Source organism: Podarcis melisellensis, assembly GCF_964234715.1.
Source record: "Podarcis melisellensis genome assembly, chromosome: 14".
In the NCBI taxonomy this organism is placed as follows: domain Eukaryota; kingdom Metazoa; phylum Chordata; class Lepidosauria; order Squamata; family Lacertidae; genus Podarcis; species Podarcis melisellensis.
The window spans coordinates 34,624,523-34,650,533 of NC_138546.1; the positions used below are offsets into that span (position 1 = coordinate 34,624,523).

Consider the following 26,011-nt stretch of genomic DNA (forward strand, 5'->3'; position numbering starts at 1 on the left):
GTGGAACCTTGGTTCTCAAACGGCTTAGTTGATGAACAAATCAGCTCCTGAATGCAGAAAACCCAGAAGTGTTCCTGTTTTTTAACGTTTTTCGGAAGCCAGACGTCCAACACGGCTTCTGCTTGAGTGCAGGAAGCTCCTGCAGCCAATCGGAAGCAGCGCCTTGGTTTTCAAACATTTCGGGAGTCAAACGAACTTCCGGAACGGATTAAGTTCGAGAACCAAGGTACCACTGTATATGACAATCCAGTGTCCATTGACAAACACCAGATTTAGAGTGAAACAAAGAAAAGTAACGGGTTGTATTGTTAGCCCTATTCAGAGTAGACATGTTGAAATTTACGGATGACTTAGGCCATATTCGCACTGTACATTTAAAGCTCTATCATTCCACTTTAAGCAGTCATGGCTTCCTTCGCACCCAAATTCTGGGAGGTGTAGTTTGTTAAGGGGGCCGAGAGTTGTTACAAGACCCCTAGTTCCCTCAGAGTTACAGTTCTCCAAGTGATTTAACATCCAATCCCTCTTGCCAGGGAATTCTGTGAGAACAGGGACCTCCTAACAACTCTCAGCACCCGCAGCAAACTACAATTCCCAAGAATCTTGGTGGGGGGACCATGACTGTTTAAAGAGGAATGGTGCTATTTTAAGCCTATGGTGTTAATGTGGCCCTAGGTACATTTATTTTAATAGGCCTACTCTTGAGAAGTACAGTGGTGCCTCGCAAGACGAAATTAATCCGTTCCGCGAGTCTCTTGATCTTGCGGTTTTTTCGTCTTGCGAAGCATGGCTATTAGCGGCTTAGCGGCTATTAACGGCTTAGCGACTTTAAGAAAAAGGAAACAAACTCGCAAGAACTCGCAAGCCCATAGGGAAATTCGTCTTGCGGAACGACTCAAAAAACGGAAAATTCTTTCGTCTTGCGAGTTTTTCGTCTTACGAGGCATTCGTCTTGTGAGGTACCACTGTACTAACTCTGGATACAACCTGTCATTTTTAACCCATCCATAGAATTATGTTTTTGGCAAAGGGGAGCAGTATTTTGCCTTTTGCTTCAGGCATCAAGATGCCTTGGGCCAGCCCTGTTCAAAATGCACAGAGACTTTATAAATACTCACTGTGCACAGAGCAGTCTCAGAGGCTGCAGACACCACAAGAGGACGTTCAATTTGTCGTCAGTGACAGCTGGTGCCCATTAGGATTGGTAGGGCAGAAGGCAGAGAGACTCATGGGTGGCGCTGTGGGTTAAACCACAGAGCCTAGGACTTGCCGATCAGAAGGTCAGTGGTTCGAATCCCCACGACGGGGTGAGCTCCCATTGCTCGGTCCCTGCTCCTGCCAACCTAGCAGTTTGAAAGCACGTCAAAATGCAAGTAGATAAATAGCTACCGCTCCGGCGGGAAGGTAAACGGTGTTTCCGTGCGCTGCTCTGGTTCTCCAGAAGCGGCTTAGTTATGCTGGCCACATGACCCCGAAGTTGTACGCTGGCTCCCTTGGCCAATAAAGTGAGATGAGCGCCGCAACCCCAGAGTCGGCCACGACTGGTCAGGGGTCCCTTTACCTTTACAGCCAATGACAGATGAAGCCCAATGCTTCTAGATTTGTCCCCTTCCTTTTCACTGTGGAGTTCTGCAAGGGCAACATTGAGAGTGAGGAGAAGGAACTTGATAGTCAGGGGCACCCCCTGGACAGGATGTAATAAGGCAGGCAGGTGGGAGCTGGCAAGCCGAGGCTGGTGGGGCCAAACCCCATTTGCCCTAATTAGATCAGGTTCCTGTTTGCTGCCCCACCTCTTCCAAGTTAAGAGAACTCACTGAAGTAATCTTTGCAAAGGCCTCAAAAATTCCCTGTATTCTAGAGCCAACAGATACTTGGAAAATCAAGTCACAGAGAGGGCAAAACGGAAGGCACTAAATTTGGAACTGTTCAATAACCTTGCCACCGTAGTTGCATACATGATTGCCAAAAATTGGAAAAGCAGCAGCGTCCCAACTAAAACAGACTGGTTATCTAAAATGATGGAATACTTCCATATTGCCGAACTAACAGGGAGAATAAGAGGAGATATGGTACAAAAAGTGAATAAGGAGTGGGCTATCATTAAGGAATACATCAAAATTTATGTGGAAAATGTAGGATTTCTGACAGATACTGAGTGAATCCAGAAAATGATTAGAGTGAAAGGAGAGTAAAGTTAAGATAAAAGAAGAGATTAAAGAAATAAGGAAATGTGTTTAAGCTAGTTGGAAAAATAAAGTAGCGTAACAAAAACGGCTGAAATTCAAGTCACTTGGTGGGTGTCTGTATGGGGTAGGTGTGTAGGTATGTTGATATGTATAGTATAGGTAGGTATTATATAGAGTAATGTAGGTATGTTTTATGTTATGAAAATTAGGTAGTGTGTTGTGTATGTGTGTTGTATAAATGTATATGTATGTGTTTTATATGTTAATAAAATAAAATAAAATACATAAATAAATTTGGAACTGTTGCTGGAGTTGCAAGTGTATCGAACCTCCTCCAACCCTATAAATTTTGCAGTCCAAATATATTAGTTTGCTTTCACGATCCAAGTGTAGAGGAGGTATCCCTTTGCCATCTGTGAAATGGAATTTTGCATTTTGTTAAATCATTTATATTTGAATTGTGGAAGAATGATTTTTTAAATATTTTTTGCCATTTCCACTGAGTACCACAATATTGCTTTACAATGGGCTACTAAAGTAGTAAAACTCAGAACATCTATAAAAAGAGATGGGGAGACAGACAGGTCTTGAATGTGCCCAGAAACCGGAATAGGTGAGAAATCCAATTATAACAAATTCTGTTTGCCCGTCCCATACAGAACTGTGCAAAAAGGAAGTGGCCTTCACCCCATTCACATATAAGTGACAGCAATCAGTATGAGTTTTTGTGTGTGTACATGCAACAGGTACCACACTTGAGACTGTGATTCCCAAAGCAGAAAGGCTGTTTTACCCAAAGAGGGTTTTCTCAATTAACCTAAAGCCTCTCTAATTCTTCTATATGAGACAGCTATCTGTACTGTCTATTGTGTTGCGCTAGCCTTGCCAGGAGGTGTGTGTGTTTAAGAGCACACAGCTTAAACATACGACAGATTCATTGATTCTTGGACTATTTTATTTCGCGAAGAGGAAAACATGCACACAAATGGGATCCTTGTCCAGGGCCAAACACGGCTCTGCAAACGTGAAACAAACACTGAACAAATTCTTCGCCCAAGGCAGTAATCTTGACACAGGGATAAAAACACCATCTCCAGCACTCACAAGTCCACAAGAAAGCGAGCAACCTGGGAGTGGTACTTGGGTTTCAAGTAGTCCGCCAGCTCCCCTTTGCTGACCCAGACGTAGTCCACTTTCTCACTGGCCAAGGGCAAGTGGCTGCCCTCCAGGAGGGCTTTGAAGAAGAAGACCTTGGCTCCCGTGCCGTCTTCTGTCTGGGCTGCCTTGGGGAACTTGTACTTGTAAAAGCCACATGGTGCATTGCCTAGGAACTTGGCCTCCGTGTGGGTTCCTTGGAGGTTCAGGAGTCAGGCAGGAAAAGAAACAAGGGAGGAAACATATTTGTAAGATCAGGTGATACAGAGACAGCAGAATATACCTGGTGATGAAGACTTTTGCCCCTGCACCCCATTTTAAGGTGCCTGTTTTTGGCTGGAATATATAGACCCTGGCACCAACTGCCTCAAATATGCTGAATAATATTTAGCATTTGTACAGCATACTGAAAGTGCTTCACACATAAGATCCACAAACTGCCTGGAACAGAGTTTCCTAGACTTATTTGGCCTACTGCCCCCTTTTCAGGAAAAAAATATATATTACTCAGTGCCCCCCTGGAAATCTACTTTCTTTAAGCAAACAAACAGAAACAGAATAACAGAATAACAGAAACAGAAAAACAGGAACAGAATAACATGCGTTATTTTATGTATCTTTATTTCTACCTACGTCCTACAACATAGTAAATATGTTGTTGTAAATAAAGACAACCTTGAAGCTTGAAATTATAAAATTATGAAAATCAAGCATAGTAACATTTAACTCTATGTTATACCGGTAAGTGTCATTACACAAAAGATGAAACACTTCCAAATGGCTTTTCAAAATTTTCTTCTTTCTTTATGCTTCCACTGCCCCCTTATTTTTATCCAACGCCCCCCAATTGCACCCGAGGCTACTACCGCCCCCCTGGATTGTTCTAGTGCCCGCCCCCCAATGGGCAATATAATCCACTTTGGGAAACATTGGTCTGGAACTTCCCTTCTCTATAATGTTTTCTGCTCTCTCTCCTCCCACAAACCCCCACCGGGCCCAGCAGTAATTTAAGAGATAAGATTGGTAACAAGTTCACTGTCCCAAGGGGCTTGCAATCTACCAAAAAAAATGTGATAAATAAGACACAAGGGAGGATACAGAGAAAGGAAAGGGAAATAAAGGTACCGATCAACAAGAGAAGATAGTGAGAATGTTTCAGATAAAGGTAAAGGACCCCTGACCATTAGGTCCAGTCGTGACCGACTCTGGGGTTGTGGCGCTCATCTCACTTTATTGGCCGAGGGAGCCGGCATACAGCTTCCGGGTCATGTGGCCAGCATGACTAAGCCGCTTCTGGTGAACCAGAGCAGCGCACAGAAATGCTGTTTACCTTCCCACCGGAGCGGTACCTATTTATCTACTTGCACTTTGACGTGCTTTCGAACTGCTAGGTTGGCAGGAGCAGGGACAGAGCAACAGGAGCTCACCCCATCACGGGGATTCGAACCACCGAGCTTCTGATCGGCAAGCCCTAGGCGCTGTGGTTTAACCCACAGCGCCACCCACGCACATCTTAATCACTGACCTGAGAGAGAGGCCAAGGCCCGTTCTGCTGTGGCTCGCAGAGTCTCCCCTTCTTGCCACTCTGTTTGAGGCAAGAGCCAAATGTCTTGGTCCCCAATCTTCTGCTTAACCAGGAGCAGAAGGTTCTGGTCTAACTTCCTGTTCAAAGATGTCCGGTCATTTTTCTTGTCAGCCTCTGCCAAAGAAAGAAGCCACGAGTCAAAGGAATTCAGCCAGCCAGTGATGAATGGGATTCCCAGAAGTCTTTGCTGAAAAGGCCATATGAAACCATGTTAAGTATCAACACTCAGTTCAGGTTGCCTAGACAACATGCTAGGAAGAGTTTGGACGCCGCTTGCAACCTGAACAGCATACATCATATTTTGCACCTTCGGGTGACAAGCAGAATTGCGTATTTCCCCCACCTCTCTTTTTATTTTAAAAAAGGTCATTGAAGTAGTTCAGTGTCTAATCTTATTAGACTTATTAAAATTGGCTTTTAGTTTGTAGGGCTCAGACAAAAAATACCTGCAGGGGGGTGCACAGATTCTGAAGTGCGTGACCTTTTGGCAACGTCTACCTCTAAAAATAAACTGCCCTTCTTTCTCCCGCTCAATTCACAAAATCATTTAAGGCAGAGAAACTGGATTTAGCCAAATATAACTCTGTTTGTTTCAAACAGAGAGCTTGAATGTGAGCATTCCACTTTTAATTGAAGAGTGGGCAGCTGGATGCTCAACGGAGGGTTGCAAATAGCCACTTGCCTAGCTGCCTATAGCGAACAGGAATTGCCTCCAGGTGAACAAGTGGATGAATCGTGACCATATTGGTTCTTATGCCACATCTGACTATTAGCAATGAGTAACATGGGCTCAATTGGGACGCGGGTGGCGCTGTTGGTTAAACCACAGAGCCTAGGACTTGCCGATCAGAAGGTCGGTGGTTCGAATCTCTGTGACAGGGTGAGTACCCGTTGCTCGGTCCCAGCTCCAGCCCACCTAGCAGTTCGAAAGCACATCAAAGTGCAAGTAGATAAATAGGTACCGCTCCGGCGGGAAGGTAAACAGTGTTTTTATGCGCTGCTCTGGTTCGCCAGAAGCAGCTTAGTCATGCTGGCCACAAGACCCAGAAGCTGTACGCTGGCTCCCTCGGCCAATAAAGCGAGATGACCACCACAACCCCAGAGTCGGCCACGACTGGACCTAATTGTCAGGGGTCCCTTTACCTTTTTAACATGGGCTCAAGCTATTGTTTTCTTAAGGAAAGCGGAGAAATTAAAGGACTCCTTGTTCTGCTGATAGGATGAAAATCAAAACAGGAGCATTAAGAATCAAAGACTCATTTCTGTGTCCATTTTTGAACAGGGGGTAGAAAACTTTAAATGTCTTTATAAACCATAGCTTTCCTCAGTACTTTGAGAGAGGTGTGTTTCCTGTACTTTTGAGCACCTGCTTTAAAACATTTTGTTTAATTTTTTAAAAAACTTTTTTTCAAATTTTAGTATTTCTGATAAATCCTCCAGAGGTTTAACTAGAATCAAGCAAGATATAAATCTTATTTAATTTATTAATCATTTGGAAGTGATATCATTGGGCTCTATGGTTTCCTGTAAAGAACACAACACTCCCTGTGGACATAATCCAGTTTCTCTTACTAAAAACATAGTTAATTAAAGTCTCCCCCTTTCTACCACACTGCCCTGTATGTTATTCTCACCAGATTAGAATTAATCCAAGCCTAGTTAGAACCAAGCATCCCCAACAACAGGGCTAAGGGACCCTTTTGGACCAGAGGGCTATGTCCTTATCTGGCCCCACCCCATGGGCCCACTTTTGACAGGTGAGTGGGACAAAACATCTGTCAATCACATTGTCATCATGCCATCAGATGGGCAAGGCAACCCACCTGCCAGTCATCTGATGTCCTTATGCCATTGGCTAATTGACATGTGGCCTCTCCCACCCCCCGTCAAAGTCTGTTGCACAGAGCTTCCCAAGCACCCAAAACTGGGCACTCAGAAACTGCACAAAAGCGGCTTTGCTGCTCCTGTAGCAACCAAGTGGTTTGCACTGAAACTGCTGCTAAACCACTGGTCTTCCCACCTCTGTTTTAGCAGCACTTTCAATGCATACCCGTTGGTGCTACTGGAGCAATATGCTCCTGTCTTGCCCATCAGCTGAAACAAGTCTTGCTCCAGCAAAGTAACAACACAGAGCTCACTTCCAGCTGACATATGTTAGCGGGGAGGTGGCTGCAGCTTAAGGAAAATCCCCTGCCAAGCCAAAGGGGGAGGTCTGATGGGCCAAGTCTGGCCTTCAGACTGGAGGCTCCCCTACCGCTGCCCAACACCACCCCAATGAGGTAGATGGAGGAAGCATGGGCTTGAACCTGTTATCCGTGGGGCAGGATTGAACTTCCGGAATTTCTGTTCCCACAAGTCTTCCACATCTTGAATCAGCACGATCTCCTGCCCAGCATCGTCATCGTCTTTTTTCCTCCGCAGACGCTCCTCCTCTGCAAAGCGGCGGAGTTCGTGGTCTGAATAGAGGCTTTTCTCCATCTCGACCTGGCAAAGCAAAATAAATAGAAAACTGTCTGATCCGGAGCCCAGCCAGCAGGCTTCTGCAAATCACTTTCCTGAGTGCTGCATTGTTTAAGATGAGGTTGGGGAATTCGTGGACCTCCCTCTCTCATCAAGTATGGCAAACGGTCCGAGATTATGGGGGAAGCCGTCCAGCAACATCTGGAGGGCCACATGTTCCAAGATGTGCAAGAAAGAGATTTTTGATTTCAGCATGCAAGATACAACACCAGTAACACAAGATGTAGCATGTTGAACAGAATCCAGTGAACCTCAGTCACCCCCCCCCTGCAAAAAACCCACCTTGGTCCCTTGAGTGGTAACTGTGAAAATTAGATGTGTTATTTGTTACGCTGAAGTTTTTTAGCCTTGTTGCTATCAGCCAAAGGCTCTCCAAACACAAGGCTTACATGCCTCAGAACTGTTGCAGTCACCCAAAATCTTTATTTCACCTCCCCTTCTTCAGACGTCCAGCCCTTATTCATATCTCACTAAACTGAGCTCTGCCGCACGATGAAGTCAATTCTAGAGTGGCTTTCAGAAACAATCATGCAGGAAGCAGGCAGGATCTGCTCTGTCCTCCTTCTCCCACACTAGCAGCTGCTTCCAGCTGCTGGAACCACATGGAAGAACAGACACTAGAAATCACCAGCCCCTTGGGAGCCCCATCTGCGCAGCTTCATCCTCCCCTTCACTATCTGGATTCACTCACCAAGGACTTAATTTGACTCAGCTCAAGTGTCTGCCTTTCAGAGCATCTTTCTCGCTCCACTGAATCTCATGATAATTGTTTGTACATTTATCCTCCCCTTCCTCTTATTTATTTAAGGTATATGTGGGAAGCTTTGGTTCTCCAGGCATTGTGGAACTACAGCTCCCATCAGTCCCAGCAAGCATGGCCAATGGGCAGGGTTGGTGGGAACTGTAGTTCAGCAGCATCTGGAGTTTTCCACACCTGAATTAAGGCTATACCCAACTACACAGAATATACCCATTGAATCTAATGGACTCAACTTACTCATGCCCATTGTTTTTAATGGGTCTAAGGTAAAGGTAAAGGTACCCCTGCCCGTACGGGCCAGTCTTGCCAGACTCTGGGGTTGTGCGCCCATCTCACTCAAGAGGCCAGGGGCCAGCGCTGTCCGGAGACACTTCCGGGTCACGTGGCCAGCGTGACAAGCTGCATCTGGCGAGCCAGAGCTGCACACGGAAACGCCGTTTACCTTCCCGCTAGAAAGCGGTCCCTATTTATCTACTTGCACCCGAGGGTGCTTTTGAACTACTAGGTTGGCAGGCGCTGGGACCGAGCAATGGGAGCGCACCCCATTTAATGGGTCTACTCTGAGTTAAATAGGAATATAGCCCTAATTGGTTAAATTTCTGTTCCACTTTTCGTCCCAAAGAAGTCCCAGGCAGTAAAACAACAGATTTGATTTTTTTTTAAGGGTGGAACTCTGCCCAAGACCCAGGATAGCTGCGGCCTTTTTAAGAGTAGGCAATGCTGGAGTGCAACCTTTATTATTTTATGATTGTTTTTTATTAAATTTGTATATCACCCTTTGTTTGAAAATCATAGGACAGTTATAAAACGGTAGAGTAAATAAATGCATAATTCCTTAGACATGGTATAATAATTTTCCATATTATCTTTTAGATAAAAATAATGGGACCTCTAAATTACGAACATGAGACCACCAGTTACTGGGATGGAGGGACAAACCAGGAGATTACAATGGTACCTCAGGTTACATACGCTTTCAGGTTACATATGCTTCAGGTTACAGACTCCGCTAACCCAGAAATAGTGCTTCAGGTTAAGAACTTTGCTTCAGGATGAGAACAGAAATCGTGCTCCGGCACGAATTAAGTTCTTAACCTGAGGTACCACTATACTGCTGTCTTCATCTGCGTGCAAGTAGACATCCAAGTAAACATCTCAGAGAAATCTGGGAAGCTGCTGACTGGGAGGGGAAGGAAGGGTGCTATTTGACCCTCCAGATGTCATTCAACTCCATCAGCCAGTGATGATAGGAGAAACCCCGATGAATTTAACTGGACTTGCTTCTGAGCAAAGCTGATTCAGATTGCAGCCTAAAGCAGCAAGAGGGGACCTGTGGTTCCTCCAGATATTACTGGACTCTCAGCTCCCATCACCCCCAACGACTGGCCACAATAGTTAGGGAAATCCGAGAAGGGAGTCCCAGCAATCGCACCACTGCTTTAGGCTGCAAACCAAGCCATGCCTACTCAGAAGTAAGTCCAACTAACTTGTTGAGATTCCTGCATTGCAGGGGGTTGTACTAAATGGTGCCAGATATCCTTCCAGGTCTACCATTCCGTGATTCTACACTCTCAGGTAAATGGGATTAGGATTGCAGTTTTATCAATCTGATCCAGAAAAATACCTTTTACAGTATATGGTTTTGAGTGGGGGCGGGGGAGAGATTGGCTGGCAATTTGTTGTTTACAAAATTAAAAGCTATATCCAGTGGTACCTCGGGTTAAGTACTTAATTCGTTCCGGAGGTCCGTACTTAACCTGAAACTGTTCTTAACCTGAAGCACCGCTTTAGCTAATGGGGCCTCCTGCTGCAGCCGGAGCACAATTTCTGTTCTCATCCTTAAGTAAAGTTCTTAACCCGAGGTAATATTTCTGGGTTAGCGGAGTCTGTAACCTGAAGCGTATGTAACCTGAGGTATCACTGTATGTAAGTGTGTGTGTGTGTGTGTGTAATATATATATATATATATGCGTGTGTTAATTATATACATTCTATATATATATACACACACACACACAATATATATATCTTTCAATTTTTGTAAATAACAAATTTTTACATCGGCCACTCTGAGGCTCCCCTCTCCCATTGAACACGCTGCTCCCTCCACCCGATGTGCGCATGCGCCCCTCTGCCTCTTTCACCTGCTGCAGCAGCTCCGTCATTTCTTTCTCCTCCGGACTCATCTCCTGACTGACTCTGGGCGGCCTTTGCAAGCAAAGCGCCCCGAAAAGCCTCCATTTCGGCCCAGCTGCCGCGGAGCCGCCGGAAAGGCCCCTCCAACAAGCGCGGGTCGGCCAGTTCGCCGCAACCCCGCTCAGAAGCACCCTGGCGAAGGGCGCCGCCATGTTTGTCACCGCCGGACCACAATGCACCGCGGCGGCAACCCGACCGTAGAGGTAGGAATGAAGAGTTGCGCGCTGCCGGCGATTTCATTTTCCCATTTATAATTACAGTTATTTAGCCTTTCCGCCAAGAAGTGCAACGCCCTCTCCTTATCTCATTTTCACAACAACCCTGCAAAGTAGGTTAAGCTGAACAGGCAGTGACTGGCCCATGGTCACCCAGTGAGCTTCATGGGCGAATGAGGATTTGAACCCTCACCTCCCAAGTCCTAGTCTAACAGTCACCATAATAGCTGCCTCTGCTTTATTTTTAGAATGGTTCTTAAAATTACTATTATTTGTGTCGTTTTTCACACACACACAATAAAGTCTCAATACGACTCACAAGAAAGTAAAAGAACTTAAAAGAAATTTCTCCACGAAAATGGACCCGTGTCGAACAATGATATGATCACTCTTAGTTAATATATTTATGACTTTTCGTTACGTTTACGTCCTGTAGCTCTAGGAAATTCCCATCTCCATGGTGGAAATCCGTCTCTAGTTTCCATTGCTGGCTAGCAGGGGGCGACAACGCACCGTGGTCGAGGCCTGGGCGCCGTACGTCTCTCCGCCTACGGTTTCTCCAGGCCTGGGCGCCGCCATTTTAGGATTAGTCGTAAGCAGAGGCTCTGTACGTACAGAGGGCGCCGCCATTTTGCCATCGCCTATAACCGCGAGAAGAGCTTTCCGTTGTAGCGCCGCCCCTACCGTCCTTTGAGAGCTTCGCGGTGCCCGGCGAGAGGGATCCAGACGGTGGCGGGGAAGGATCATGATTCCTTGGTTGGCGCTTGCCCGGCGAGGGCTTTTGGGGGGCGGCTCGGGGTAAGAAGTCGCAGGCCGGGGGGGGGGGGAAGAGGGCTGGGTTGGTCGAGGGAAAAGTTCTGGAGCTTCAGTTTGGGAGGGCATGCCAGGCGGCTTGTCTCCCTTCAAGGCCCTTCTGCCTTTGAAGTCATTAAGTAAGGCAGAAATCCAACAGGTGGAGCATCTGCCATCCCTGGGCAGGCTGCTGTTGGGGATGCCAGGCGGCTTGTCTCCCTTCAGAGCTCTTCTGCCTTTAAAATTTGCAGGGAAGGCAGAAATCCAACCGGTGGAGCATCTGCTATCCCTGGGCAGGCTGCTGTTGGGGATGCCAGGCGGCTTGTCTCCCTTCAAGGCCCTTCTGCCTTTGACGTCAGCAGGTAAGGCAGAAATCCAACAGGTGGAGCATCTGCCATCCCTGGGCAGGCTGCTGTTGGGGATGCCAGGCGGCTTGTCTCCCTTCAGAGCTCTTCTGCCTTTAAAATTTGCAGGGAAGGCAGAAATCCAACCGGTGGAGCTTTCACCCATGCTGGGGGACGTCTGTACCCGGTGATTCTATTAACGATTTGCAGTATCGTGGATGCACAAGCTAGTGGGAAAAAGTGGCGGAATAAGACTTGGGAAGATCCAGGTTCGAATCCCTACTCGGCCATGCTCAATGACCTGCACCCAGTCGCTCGTGTGCAATCTCTCAAGCAGGGATCTTGAGAGGCAACTTTTGGGCTGGGTTTGTGGCCCACCGGAAATAGCTGAGTACCACCACTGCAGTCACTTTGGGCGCTGCTCCCCGATTCAGAAGCCGCAGGTCCCCCTCTGCTTTAGTACAATAATATGTTTATCTCAAGAACACAGGATGAGAGCCTCCTTCGGGCTTTATCGGCATGACTGAGAGAGTAAAGTGATTTACCGGTAGTTAAAGGGGACACGGGTGGCGCTGTGGGTTAAACCACAGAGCTTAGGACTTGCCGATCAGAAGGTCGGCGGTTCGAATTCCCGCGACGGGGTGACCTCCCATTGCTCGGTCCCTGCTCCTGCCAACCTAGCAGTTCGAAAGCACGTCAAAGTGCAAGTAGATAAATAGGTACCGCTCCAGCAGGAAGGTAAACGGCATTTCTGTGTGCTGCTCTGGTTTGCCAAAAGAGGCTTAGTCATGCTGGCCACATGACCCGGAAGCTGTGCGCTGGCTCCCTCACCAATAAAGCGAGATGAGTGCCGCAACCCCAGAGTCGGCCACGACTGGAGCTAATGGTCAGGGGTCCCTTTACCTTTAAAGGATGGGCCCATAGATCTGTGTGGGGAGAGCCCTGCAGAAAGTCCCAGGTTCAGTCTCAGACATCTTCCATTAAAAGCATCCTAGGTAACAGGTTTGGGGAAATGCCCCTTGCCCCAGCCTGTCTGGAACTACTGGCAGTAGCACACAGCATTTTAAAGACACTGTGAGAAACTGGGCTAGATGGATCATTGGCCTGATCCAGCAGGATCTTATGTTCTTATTAAAAAATCATTTTTAATTGATTTTCCAATAAAAAAAACATCCAATTAATATATCCAATCATAATACTTCGATTTGGACTATAATTTGATCTTTTTTATTTTAGTTTTTTATTTTAATTCAGACTCTTATGTTCTTAAAACTTGGTCAATGGGAATCCTGCTGCCACCAAGTTATCCCAGATGACGTGTTGGATACATAGCAGATTCATATGTTCATACAGCTTTATTATTATTATTATTATTACTATTATTATTATTATTATTATTATTAATGCCCCGCCCACTCTGGGCGGCTTCCAACAAAAGATTAAAAATACATTAAAACATCAGTCACTAAAAACGTCCATAAACATGGCTGCATCCAGATGTCTTCTAAATGTCAGATAGTTGTTAGTTTCTTTGACATCTGATGGGAGGGCGTTCCACAGGGCGGGCGCCATTACCAACTTGGTGCCCTCCAGATGTTTTGAACTGCAGCTCCCATCAGCCCCAGCCAGCAGTTGAAGTCCAAAACATCTGAGGGCACCAAGTTAGGGAAGGCTGATAACACACAACTGCACATTTAACTTCTGCACATTCAGCTTTATGTGCTTGGCAAAAATAAAAGGGGGCAGGCATCTGGAGGGGGGGACGACTTTGGCAATCCTCACCCCCATTGCATCCCATGTGTTCCAGCTATACACAAGTTTAGCTTTATGCTCTATCCTTGGAATGCAGCCTTTGCATAAGCTGAGAATAGTCTGTAGTTCAGTACAGCGGTACCTCAGGTTACAGACGCTTTAGGTTACAGACTCTGCTAACCCAGAAATAGTACCTCGGGTTAAGAACTTTGCTTCAGGATGAGAACAGAAATAGTGCTCCAGCAGCAGGAGGCCCCATTAGCTAAAGTGGTACCTCAGGTTAAGAACAGTTTCAGGTTAAGAACGGACCTCCAGAACGAATTAAGTACTTAACCTGAGGTACCACTGTAGTATTTCAGACACATCTTTTTCCCTTCCAGATGCTACCAAATTTCTCGTCTGTTGGGGGAAAGGGGACAGAACCACTAATACTGTTTTGTTGTGTAGGTAGGTAGACCAGGGATGAAGATATTACAGCCCAGGTCTTGTGAAGACCACCTTGACTTATATAACCCTGCCCATACACTTGAGATCTACCAAGGGTCCTTCAGTGTCTGCCATTTAGGATGGTGATCAAAGGAGATAGATGCTACTCAGCAAGGGTCCTGAAACAATCATGGATTTGCCCCTTCAGCTCTGGCACTTGGTAGGCCTTTTGAACACCTTCCTCTTCATCGCTGCCTTTAATTGATATCCATCCATCGCTTGCATCTCTGGAGCAGATTCTCCTATTCTTCTGCTGCAACTTTTTATTAAGCACTCAACTCCGCTGTACTCTTTGTGAGGGTACCGTTGCACTTATCAGCAGGTTAAAACATGCTATTAAACCCAATCAAATATTTTAAAGTCCCCAGAGCTGTGAGAGGCATTGGTGTTTTTTTGGTTGGTTTGTTTTTTAAAATCCTCCCAGCTCTTCTGATGCCACAGGAGTTGGTGGCTATTGCAGCAAGGCCGTTGGTTCACATGGAAACGCTTGCAATCTGCTGAAGCGATAGCAATCTCTTCCTCTCCATCCTGTTCAGCAAGGTTATAGATGAGCCCGTTTAATTAATTGCTAGGAGTGGTTGCACAATGTTGCGTGGTTGGACAAGGTCTGCAGATGAACTTCTTTTGTGGGTGATATTCTTAATTGTATACGCTCTTCATAACATATGCTGTTGAAGTAGCAATACAGACTTGCAGTGAAAATGGCCCTCTTCCTATTGAAGTGACAATGCATGGGTTCCCCCCCACCCCAATCCCATTCATTCTAGGCATCCTTGAATTAAGAAGGTGTTTTCAGGGAGTGGGTGTTAAAATACACAACTGATTGCCCTTTTTATTATTCTTGACTAGTATTTCAAGTGATGTCTGGTTTTTAATTCCCTCTTTTGGTGCGCTGGAATGACAATCGTAAATGTCTTGCAAATGTATTGAACAATTCTGATGGCCTTTTGAAAACCACTTGGGGGGGGAGCCTTGTGAGGTTGGTCAGTTTGAAAATCAACAGTGAGGCTTTGATCTATATATTTTCTCTCTATGTGGAAACCATTAGTTGATTTATTTACTACTTAAAAAAAACAAGAACAAACCCTTAAGCATCCTCCAAATTGTTCAGGGCAGTGTATGTGAGTTTTCTTCTCTTACCCTTGCTCCTCCTTGTTTTATTCTCACAACCGCCCTGCATGGTAGATCATTTACAAGTACTTTCCTGCTCAATTGGACCAAGACAGCTATCAAATCCAGAATCTGATTCTCACAGTAGCCCCCCCCCCCGATGCCTGTAGGAAGTTCGGAAGCAGGACTTGAGTGTGACGTCGCTCTCCCCACTTGTGATTCCCAGCAGCAACTGGTATTTGGAGGCTTCACTGCATCTTGTGGGAGGGAGTCTCAGAGTTTAGCCCAGTGCTGCATGCAGAAGTACTTCATGCCTTTCTGTCCTGAATCATCCAACATTCAGCTTCACTGGGCGGTCCCTAGGCTCTAGTATTATGCAATTGGGAGAAGGGGAGCGAAAATCCATCTATTTCCTTTCTTCACGCCACGAGAGAGTGTGATGGGCTTAGGCTACCCAGTGAGCGCCATTGCGGGATTTGAACCCGGAACCCGTTCTCCCACTGTGGCCTCCTGCGTAGACAAAATGGCAGTATCCACACTCGGGGAGGATGCTTTGGCGAAATTGGGTGAGCTTCAGAAGTACAAAATAACTTGTGGAAGGAGGGAGATTGCTTGGTAGTCACAGAATACTCAGGGGTAGGGGAAAGAGGGAGATTCTAGGGGAGAGGAGATGGAACAGAACGGAACCTAGAAGGGGGAGCATCCTGGAAAGGCATAGCTGGGTACCCTGAAAAGGAACACACTGCATGTACAACTTTTGCCTTTTAAAAGTGCCCCATCCTTTAAATCGAGCGATTATCAGCAGCTGGAATTTGATTGGCCAGTCCTGAAAAGTAATTTTTAAAACTCCATCAGTCTGCTGTTTTGTTGTTTTTTCCAGTCACTGCTCTAGCTATGCTAACCTGCAACCTCCGGCTTCTCTCTCCTTGTGGCAACTGCAGGGTTACCCTGTCTCGTGGTGTGCAGACATGTATTCAGAGACTTCAAGGGCAAACTGGGGATTCCGCCAGCCCAGCTGCTGAAGAAGAGGCAGAAGCTGCGAACAACAGCGACTTCAGGTGAGGCGTTGTTTCGCGCGGTTTTGAAAAATGGGATGAGGCACTGCTGTTGTGACATTCAGAGGGCCCAGTATCCTGTGACCCAAAGGGACCATCTTGAGGAACACGCAGAAACCGTAGGAAATTTGAAAACAGATTTCTGGAGTCCCTTTCCAGAAGATCACTTATTGATCTCGGCTCTTCTGGAGTTGCATCTTTCTGCCTGTGGTTGCAAACTGCCTTTAGAATTGTGTGAGATGCTTTGAAATTGTTTTGTTTGCAGCTTAGTCTCACATGTTTCAAAATTGAACTTCGGGGAGAGAGCCAGTGTGCTCCCAGGAGGTCCCAATTTGCACACATCCCTCTCCTCCTTCAACCAGTGTTTGTGGTCCTGGCAGTGACTTCGCTCCTGCTGTGTGCCTGTTCTTCTTTTGTGTCCATGCAAAGACAGAGGGCGAGAAGGACTGCCCTCACTCTGATGTGGCTTCAGGTGTCACTGTGCTGCCAAGCCTCTGAACTTCGCAGTGTGATACAAAACCACACTGAGGGGTGGTACCTATAGGATCCTTATACCAAGTCAGAATATTGGTCCATTTAGCTCAGTATTATCTGCACTGACTTCCAGGATCTCATGCAAGGGGTGTTCCTGGCCCTACCTGGAGATATCAGGAATTGACCTTGGGGACTTCTGTATGCAGAGCAGACACCTTACTTCTGAGTTACGGTCCCTCCCCTAGATTTCCTGCCCTTTTTTTTTTTTTTTTTGCATCTTCAGGTAAAGAAAAATAAAATAGCTGGCTCATATTTGGGTATTGTCTCCACCACCACCTTGAATTTTAAAGGTGCGGCTAATTTGCAGGTGCAGCTTACAGGAAAAATCTCAAAGCAGTTTACAGCACATTAAAACCTCAAATAAACCAACCGAGAATAAAACAAATTCAAGCTTCAAGGAAAATATTTGAGATCCTTTTCTAAGTGACATTTTGCTTTCCCTATATATTTAACCTACGTGATTTATATAGCTGCCCCGTAACAGAAGTACTGTAGGAAGCCAGTATGGTTCAGTGGTTAGAGTGTCAGACTAGGACCTGGGAGATCAGGGTTCATATCCCCACTCAGTCATGATGCTCAAAGGGTAACTTGGGGCCAGCCACAGCCTCTTAGCCTAGCTCACAGGGTCATTGCAAGGATTAACTGTGGAGGGAGTGTACTCCTTGGAGAAAAAGATGGGCTGTAAATGCAATATATAAGCTCTTCTGCTTGCCTGTTTAAGAAAGCTGGAGGCTGCAGCCAGATAGAGATGTCAGTCGCTAATCTGGTATCCAGAGATCTCCACAGGGTTGCAATTGGACCCATGGCAGTTGCAGAAATGCACCGGGCACCTGGCTAATTACTAACACTGAGTGAGGGGGCCTCTGAGCCATCTGTGAATGAGTTAATGAAATTAGGGTGGGGGAGATGCCTGCTTAGTCCCAATTTAATTTTACTTAACCTGAGCATCTTAAAGGTAGGAGAATGGGCAAGGTGAAGCAAGAGTAAGCCAAGTGCACTGTTTGCTGTTAAGACTTCTTAACCCTCCCCAGGCCACACAGAGGTTCTTCTCTGAATGCCCAGACCGTGTTAAGTTTTGCATCAAAACTTCACATTCTCCCTTTCCATTTCACTTTTCAGCTTTTACCCCCCGGCACCAGGGAAAGGGAGCACTCTGCGGTGGGATGGGAAGAAGTTCGAAGAGATCCCAATAGCTCACATCAAAGCTACATATAACAAGTAAGTGGCAAGTTTCTCCGAGCGTGCAGTTTGGGGTGGGGATCTGTCCCCCTTTAGCGATGGGGCTGAATAAAGACAACATGGAAATGTCTGAGGTGAGAGCCAACCTGACTTAACTGTGGATGGTTTTACACAACGTTTTGCAAAAATAATAATATCAAATGCCATTGAAGTTCTATACAACTCGGGTGGCGCTGTGGTCTAAACCACAGAGCCTAGGGCTTGTCGATCAGAAGGTCGGCGGTTCAAATCCCTGTGACGGGGTGATCTCCCCTTGTTCAGTCCCAGCTCCTGCCAGCCTAGCAGTTCGAAAGCACCTCAAAGTGCAAGTAGATAAATAGGTACCGCTCCCGCGGGAAGGTAAACGGTGTTTCCATGCGCTGCTCTGGTTCGCCAGAAGCAGCTTAGTCATGCGGAAGCTGTTTGCAGACAAACACCAACTCCCTTGGCTTATAGAGCAAAACGAGTGTGCAACCCCAGAGTCGTCCGTGACTGGACCTAACGGTCAGGGGTACCTTTACATTTACCTTTAAGGTTCTATCTAAAGAAAATTATGCACCGGTTCACACTAATTCCTATAATTCTGTGAGACTCATGAGCAGGGCTAAAGAGGGATGCCCCCATCTCCTTCCCCACAATTATTTGCTATATGTTTAGAGCCATTGGCTGTACCCCTCTGTAATATTAAAGATCTACCAGGATATTGAATTACAGTGGTAACTCAGGTTAAGAACTTAATTCGTTCTGGAGGTCAGTTCTTAACCTGAAGCACCACTTTAGCTAATGAGGCCTCCTGCTGCCGCTGCGTTACTGCTGTGCAATTTCTGTTCTCATCCTGAAGCAAAGTTCTTAACCCGAGGTACTATTTCTGGGTTAGCAGAGTCTGTAACCTGAAGTGTATGTAACTCAAGGTACCACTGTACAGCTAAAATTAATACACGTATGAGACTGGAGTTATTATTGAATATATGACTCCCTTTGGCGGACATTCGAGGGTTAGGTATATGACGGTCAAGCTGACTGGTAATGTCTTTACAATCTTCAGCCATCTCTCTGTAAAAGCATAACGCTTTGGGGAGGAGAAGGGAGGGAGGGTCACAATTTTTATTGGGGTGTTTCATGATGTTATTGTATTTGTTGTATCTCTTTATCCTTAAAAGTGATTTTATTATTTATACCTCGCCCATCTGGCTGGGTTTTCCCAGCCACTCTGGGTGGCTCCCAACATAATTAAAAGCACAATAGAACATCAAACATTTAAAACTTCTCTAAACAGGGCTGCCTTCAGATGTCTTCTGAAAAGCAGATAGTTGTTTATTTCCTTGACATCTGGTGGGAGGGCGTTCCACAGGGTGGGTGCCACTACCAAGAAGGCCCTCTGCCTGGTTCACTGTAACTTGGCTTCTCGCAGTGAGGGAACCACCAGAAGGCCCTCGGAGCTGGATCTCACTGTCTGGGCTGAACAATGAGGGTGGAGACGCTCCTTCAGGTATATGACGAAGGGGGTGGAGCAGTTTCCGCTGTGAGGTTATAGCATTTGGGGGTTTTTTAGTCTAGAGAAAAGGCAAGCATGGAGTGACGTGACAGAAGTGTCGAAACCATACCCTCTTCTCTTCCCTCCTTGCAGCACTCACATCCTGATCACCTCGCATGAGAACGTCGCCTTGACCCTGTCGACCTGCGGTAGCGAAGGGTTCAAGAACGCCAGGAAGGCCACCGCCATTGCAGCACAGACCACGGGGATCGCAGTAGCAGCTGTGAGTGAAATCTAAGTCGCGGCACCCCTGGAGGCAAAGGTTTTCCCCAGGGGGAAGGGCGAGGGCCAGTTTTCCCGCTTGGACGGATCTTCTTGACGCAGGCGGGGAATCCCAGTGTGTTGGCTCTGTGTTATTTGCACAGAGCTCCTCACTTGCGTCCTGTACCTAAATGATGGCCACAAAACTCTTTGCACATTTAAATAAATATATGCTAGTATTTTTATTAGATGTTAAACTTACTGGTCACTTGTCACCCAAAGAGTCTCCAAGTGACATTGAAAAAAATATGCATAAATACAATGGTACCTCGGTTTTCGGACATCTCCATTGACGAACATTTCGGTTTTCGAACGCCATAGACCCGGAAGTAAATGCTTTGGTTTTCGAACACACCTCGGAAGTCGAACAGGAAACACTGAGTGCAAGATCCTGAGGCCTAGCTGTCAGTTATTGAGTTTTGGGTTTTTGACCGTTTCAAACTCGGACGGTCTTCCGGAACGGATTACGTTTGAAAACTGAGGTACCACTGTACATTGTACTGTAGAAAAAGTGAAGGAGGGGGTCATATAACACGTTAATGTTTGAAGGAACGTATGAGGGGGGCAGCCCCCCAATAACAGTGATAGAAAACATTGGCAGCACGCCTCCAAGAAACAAAACAATATTCCCACCCAGTAACCAGCAGATAATAATAATAATAATAATAATAATAATAATAATAATAATAAACCCACCTCCATTAGCTTGTCAACCTGTGATTTTGATATTGAAATCTTCCCCTCTCCACCCAGAAGACATTGGAGCCCTCAATTCTCAGCAAGATCTTGATCACAAAGATGTTTGCACAAGCAATAGAAAACATGCCGTGGGTTCAGTGGCAAACCCAGGCTTGTGGCTGCATAGTGTAAAAGGAAATATCTGAGTACAGCACTAAGGCCAGTGAGAAAAGGGCTGCAGTGATCACTCTTTCGTTGAAAGAGAGCCCCCTTATTTGGGGGCTCGTTCCCTCACTTGATTGACTCATTAACCCATTTAGTTTTGCACATTCTTTCAAGATGGAAATTGGTTTTCTCCTACATCTAGTTCAGTCCAGAGTGCTTGTGAAGAGCTTCTGCACAGAGATGATGGATGTGTATTGTCAGTTCTTGGTGTCCCAAGGGTCTTGCTAACAGCTTTCTGGGTGTTGGTGTATGTTTTAAGTGGGCTCAGAAAACGGGAATGAGCATTGTAAAGGGAAAAGTTCCAGTGTGCCCTGAAACAGGTGGCTTATATTGAGCACTGGTCCTGCTCATTGAAATCAATGGGCCTAAGTCAGCCACATTCATTAAATTCAGTGGGCTTACTCTGAGTAGGACAAACATGTGACTATCACCCTAATTATTTATTTCTATGATTTCTATTTACAGTATTCCTGTAGAAGAAAAGACCACTAAAATAGCCACTAGATGGCAACCTTCCCATATTATAGTCAGGGTATCCCATATTCTCTCTAGAAAGTTGCCAGTAGCCAGTTTGGAAGTAGAAGACATTTAACAATGCCACTGCGGTAGGATTAAATGCCCTAGAACGTAACATTTCAGTTTTGCAAATGTAGCAAGTTCTCTCACATTACAAGGTCATAATTCTCATCCGCAGCCTGCTTTTTATCTCTCTTTTTTTGCATCTTAATTCATAGAATCATAGAACTGTGGTGTTGGAAGGGACCCAAAGCATCATCCAGTCCATTCCCTACAGTTCCCTTCCTCCCAGAATGCCCCTTTCCCTTTAATGCAATATCACTGATAGAGAGGAAACCACTACCACTTAGAGCCTATTTGCACAAGCCCCGTCGGTACCTCTGCAACTGCAAAGCTCTTTTCCTGCAGTTTCCAATCCATCACCATTATTAAAAAAAGAAGATAATTCTCTTATTTGTGGATTCTTAGAAGAGGCCAAGGGCCCATCTAGTCCAGCATTCTGGCCTCCAAGGGGTCGGTCAGATACCTCTGGGATGCTCACAAGCAGAACTTGGAAGGCATCATGACTTTTCCCATCTTCAGTACCCAACCATTCTTACTCAGAGGCAATATGGTCTCTGACGGTGGAGGTACAACGTGGCCATTGTGGTTTACTAGCTGTCAATAGCCTCCATGAATTTGTCTACTCTTCTAAAGCCATCCGAGGTGTTGGCAATCCCTGCCTCTTGTGGCAGTGAGTTCCACAGCTCAGCTGCGTGAAGAAAGATTCACTTGCCTTCCGCCTGCCAATGTTCTGTTTGTTGAATGGCTCCGGAATGTAACATTACCAAAGAGGGAGGAGAACAATTTCTTATCTACTTGGTTCTCAACATCCCATCATCTTATCACGTTGCTCCTCACCCACCGTTTTTCCTAAGCTGAAAAGGGTTGTAACCTTCTCTCGGGCGGCAGCTGCTTTCCTAAGCCACATTTGTTGCGATTCTCAGTTTTATGCAACTCCAAAAAGCTTCCTTGCAGTCAAGATCTAGCCACTCTGCTCTCCCTCCCTCTTCACCACCAAGCAGCTGCTCAGTTGCTGACTTCCCATTCTTCCTAAGGAAATCATTAATCCAGTGTGCCGTAGTGGTTAGAGCATTGGACCCTGACCCAGGTGACCAGGGTTCGAATCCCCACCAAAGTCACAAAGCTCATTGGGGGATTCACTCTCAGCCTTGCAAGGCTGTTGGGAGGTTAAATCAGAAGAGGAGGAGAACGATGCACTGCACCTTGAGCATTTTGGAGGAAAGGTGGGGTATAAATGCAATAAGTATGTAAATAAATATATAGAAAGAAATGTGACCATCAAAATGACAGACACAATCCTAAAATTGTCTGCTTCCCCCCCCCCACACACACCGTACTATTTCCCCCCTTCATCCTTCCTGCTATGGAGAGAGGTCTCGCAAGCCACTGTATTCTAGGGGCATGTTATATTTATAATAATATATAATAATAATATATTTATTATTATTAATAATAATAAACAGGAAGGTTTGTCTCTAGGAGGCTGCCCACCTCAATGACATTCAAAGCTCATGCTCTTGTTGCAAGCCTGAGGGACTGTCTTTGTATAGATTTAGTAAGCTGCTCTGGTGGGGAGGGGTGATTTTTGGCTCAAGCACAATGTGAAGGTGCTTAAAAACCAAGCAAGACACAGACCAATCTGGCCCCATCCACCGACCAGAGAAGGAGCAGCTTGCTTTCCTCTTCCCTCCCTGTTCCATTTTCCTTTGATGAGATGTCTGTGAGAGCATGACCTTGCTGGCAGGGACAGTCTTTATATATGCAGCACTCAGAAAATGTCAGGTGCTTGAGAACTGTTTAATAACAACAGCAAATGTGGAGATTGAATGTGGGGGTGGTTCTTTGGCTAAATGTGCAAAATGTCTTTGTTTTCCCCACCCAGAAAGCTTCGGCAAAGGGTGTGTCCCACGTCCGAGTTGTGGTGAAAGGCCTAGGACCTGGGCGGTTGGTAAGTGTCTGCAGTTCCTTACTGAGGGTTTTCATTGGTCCTGCTGTGCTCATTGAAATTGATGGGCATTACAAGCTTAAGTCCATTCTATTTTAATCCACCCTGGGTGCTGTTGGTGCAGATGGCACATTACAGGGTGGCAAAATAGAAGAAGGCAAGTCTCTGCCCCTGCCTCCAAGAAACACACAGCCTTTTGAAAGCAGGAGAGATGCAGCAATGAAAAGGTAGAAGCAGAAACAAATATGGGGGGCAGACATTAGCTGATTGTTTCAATTGATGGTGAGGACCAGTGGGAATTGTCAAGAACTTATATGGCTCAAAACACAGTTCTGGGGTGAAACTTTCCTTAAAATGTGCCTTTGCTCATTTACAGTGGTGCCCTGCAAGACGAACGCCTCGCAAGACGAAAAACCCGCTAGATGAAAGGGTTTTCCGTTTTGGAGGCGCTTCGCAAAATGAATTTCCCTATGGGCTTGCTTCGCAAGAAGAAAGCCCATAGGGAAATCTCCGGGGACCTCTTTTAAATGCTAGCGGTGGGGAGCAAAGCCTTTCCTCCGGCCTTGAGAAGAGGTCCAGGAAGGCCGGCGGGGGCCAAAAGGCTTTGCTCCCCACCGCCAGCATTTTAAAAGCAGTCCGGGATAGCAGGGAAGCTTTTGAAGGCAGGCGGGGGGGAGCAAAGACTTTTGCCCCCCACCCGCCTTCAGAAGAGGTCCAGGACCTCTTCTGAAGGCGGGTGGGGGGCAAAAGTCTTTGCTCCCCCCTGCCTGCCTTCCCGGGAGAGCGGAGAAACACAGTGCTGCGTTCCTCCGCTCTCCCGGGAAGGCAGGCAGGGGGGACAAAGACTTTTGCCCCCCGCCAGCCTTCAGAAGATGTCCTGGACCTCTTCTGAAGGCTGGCGGGGGGCAAAAGTCTTTGTCCCCCCTGCCTGCCTTCCCGGGGTCTTTTAAATCGCCCCGGGACAGCGGAGAAGTCTCCACTGTCCCGGGAAGGCCGGCGGGGGGGAAGCAAAGACTTTCGCCCCACGCCGGCCTTCAGAAGAGGTCGGGGGACAGACTGTCCCCGGACCTGGTCTGAAGGCGGTTTCCATAGGAACGCATTAATTGATTTTTAATGCATTCCTATGGGAAACCGTGCTTCGCAAGACGAAAAACTCGCAAGACGAAAAGACTTGCGGAACGAATTAATTTCGTCTTGCGAGGCACCACTGTATATGCATAGGTGACTCTGGGAAATGAAGGCTCAAGCAATTTTTCCATTGAGAAACTGACCTGTGGCAAAGGAAGTAGCCTCAATTTGGAGTCTTGTTTCTGCCAGAACTTGCTGGCCACTGAGCCTCCCCATCTCTCCTTAGCTGCTGTTGGTTCTCCCTGGGGAGGTTCATCAGGCACCTTCCTTATAAATCTTTAGGCGCCAGGCAAAAAGTGTATCTTCAACCAGGCCTTCAGCTGATTAATATTCTACAGCCTTTAAAATGTAGTTTGGGGGGGTATTGTAAGGGACGGGGTGGCGCTGTGGGTTAAACCACTGAGCCTAGGACTTGCCGATCAGAAGGTCGGCGGTTCAAATCCCCGCGACGGTGTGAGCTCCCGTTGCTCGGTCCCTACTCCTGCCAACCTAGCAGTTTGAAAGCACGTCAAAGTGCAAGTAGATAAATACCTTTGGCAGGAAGGTAAATGGCGTTTCGGTGCGTTGCTCTGGTTCGCCAGAAGCGGCTTAGTCATGCTGGCCACATGAACCGGAAGCTGTATGCCGGCTCCCTCGGCCAATAAAGCGAGATGAGCGCCACAACCCCAGAGTCGGTCACAACTGGACCTAATGGTCAGGGGTCCTTTTACCTTTATCGGAAACATTCTCACAATCTTCCCCTGTTGATCGGTACCTCTATTTCTCTTCCCTTTCTCTGTATCCTCCCTCGTGTCTTATTTATCACATTTTTTTGGTAGATTGCAAGCCCCTTGGGACAGGGAACTTGTTACCAATCTTATCTCTTAAATTACTGCTGCGCCCAGTGGGGGTTTGTGGGAGGAGAGAGAGCAGAAAACTTTATAGAGAAGGGAGGTTCCAGACCAATGTTTCCCAAAGTGTTTTATATTGCCCGCTGGGGGGTGGGGCGGGCACTAGAACAACAAACTGGTCTGATTCCATATAAGGCCCAATCAGCACTCTGCTTTAAACAATCATGGCTTCCCTCCCAAAGAACTCTGGGAAGTGTAGTTTGTTAAGAGTTGTTAAGACTCCTTAATTCTTCTCACGGAGTTGCAGAGTGGTGCAACCATCGTTCCCTCTTCCCAGAGAACTCTTGAGAATTATAGCTCCGAGAGGGGAGCAGGGGGTCTCTTGGCAACTCTCAGCACCTTTAACAAACAGCATTTTGAGGGGAAGCCATGATTGCTAAATTGGTTAAACCACAGTGTGTTTTAAAGGTATAGTGCAGATGGGGCCTGAGTCAGCTTCTCGTCTTCCCATGCAGGAAGCTAAATGTTGTGTTGTCTGAAGGGTGGAAAAAAACACTCATCTCTCTCTCTTTCAGGCAGCCATCAAAGGACTTACCATGGGTGGCTTGGAGGTGATTTCCATCACAGACAACACCCCCATCCCACACAATGGCTGCCGGCCTCGAAAGGCACGAAGGCTGTGAACCGGAAGCAGAGGGTCAAAAAGAGAGAGGAAGAGAGACTGCGTTTGGGGCTCGTGCAAGTCTGGTTCCGATGCGCCTCCTGTAGCCATCTTGAGGGGGCAGCGCTACCTGCCCCTCATTCCTCCATCAGAATGTCAAAATGGAGATGGCCTTGAGCTTAGCCCAGTCACAGAACAAGCAAGCGGCTGTTTTTATCATCCAAACAAGTCTTGCCTATAAAATCTGTAGGTTAAAGTAGCC

The 26,011-nt window shown here is 46.6% G+C and overlaps 2 protein-coding genes across 2 annotated transcripts; one reads left to right on the forward strand and one right to left on the reverse strand.

Moving 5' to 3' along the window:
• Window positions 1-3,123: 3,123 nt before the first annotated feature.
• On the reverse strand, window positions 3,124-10,583 carry MRPL46 (mitochondrial ribosomal protein L46). Its single transcript, XM_081888775.1, has 4 exons — window positions 10,351-10,583; window positions 7,233-7,410; window positions 4,867-5,040; window positions 3,124-3,537 (listed from the first exon to the last, which is right to left on the reverse strand). The coding sequence occupies exons 1-4, from the start codon at window positions 10,552-10,554 to the stop codon at window positions 3,287-3,289; spliced, it is 807 nt and encodes a 268-aa protein (XP_081744901.1). The 5' UTR covers window positions 10,555-10,583; the 3' UTR covers window positions 3,124-3,286.
• A 672-nt stretch (window positions 10,584-11,255) lies between these two features.
• On the forward strand, window positions 11,256-26,005 carry MRPS11 (mitochondrial ribosomal protein S11). Its single transcript, XM_081888820.1, has 6 exons — window positions 11,256-11,415; window positions 16,043-16,159; window positions 17,810-17,908; window positions 19,536-19,665; window positions 23,068-23,133; window positions 25,664-26,005. Exons 1-6 carry the CDS (start codon window positions 11,363-11,365, stop codon window positions 25,769-25,771), a joined length of 573 nt encoding a protein of 190 aa, XP_081744946.1. The 5' UTR covers window positions 11,256-11,362; the 3' UTR covers window positions 25,772-26,005.
• Window positions 26,006-26,011: the final 6 nt, after the last annotated feature.

Excerpts from the sequence above, each read along its gene's own strand:
- MRPL46 (XM_081888775.1), bottom strand. The coding sequence starts at position 10,554 with ATGGCGGCGCCCTTCGCCAGGGTGCTTCTGAGCGGGGTTGCGGCGAAC. Across the intron at positions 7,411-10,350 it reads TGACGGAGCTGCTGCAGCAG|GTCGAGATGGAGAAAAGCCT; the intron begins GTGAAAGAGGCA and ends TTGCTTTGCCAG. Across the intron at positions 3,538-4,866 it reads GGCCTTGGCCTCTCTCTCAG|GAACCCACACGGAGGCCAAG; the intron begins GTCAGTGATTAA and ends TGAACCTCCAAG.
- MRPS11 (XM_081888820.1), top strand. The coding sequence starts at position 11,363 with ATGATTCCTTGGTTGGCGCTTGCCCGGCGAGGGCTTTTGGGGGGCGGC. Across the intron at positions 11,416-16,042 it reads CTTTTGGGGGGCGGCTCGGG|GGTTACCCTGTCTCGTGGTG; the intron begins GTAAGAAGTCGC and ends TGGCAACTGCAG. Across the intron at positions 23,134-25,663 it reads GCCTAGGACCTGGGCGGTTG|GCAGCCATCAAAGGACTTAC; the intron begins GTAAGTGTCTGC and ends TCTCTCTTTCAG.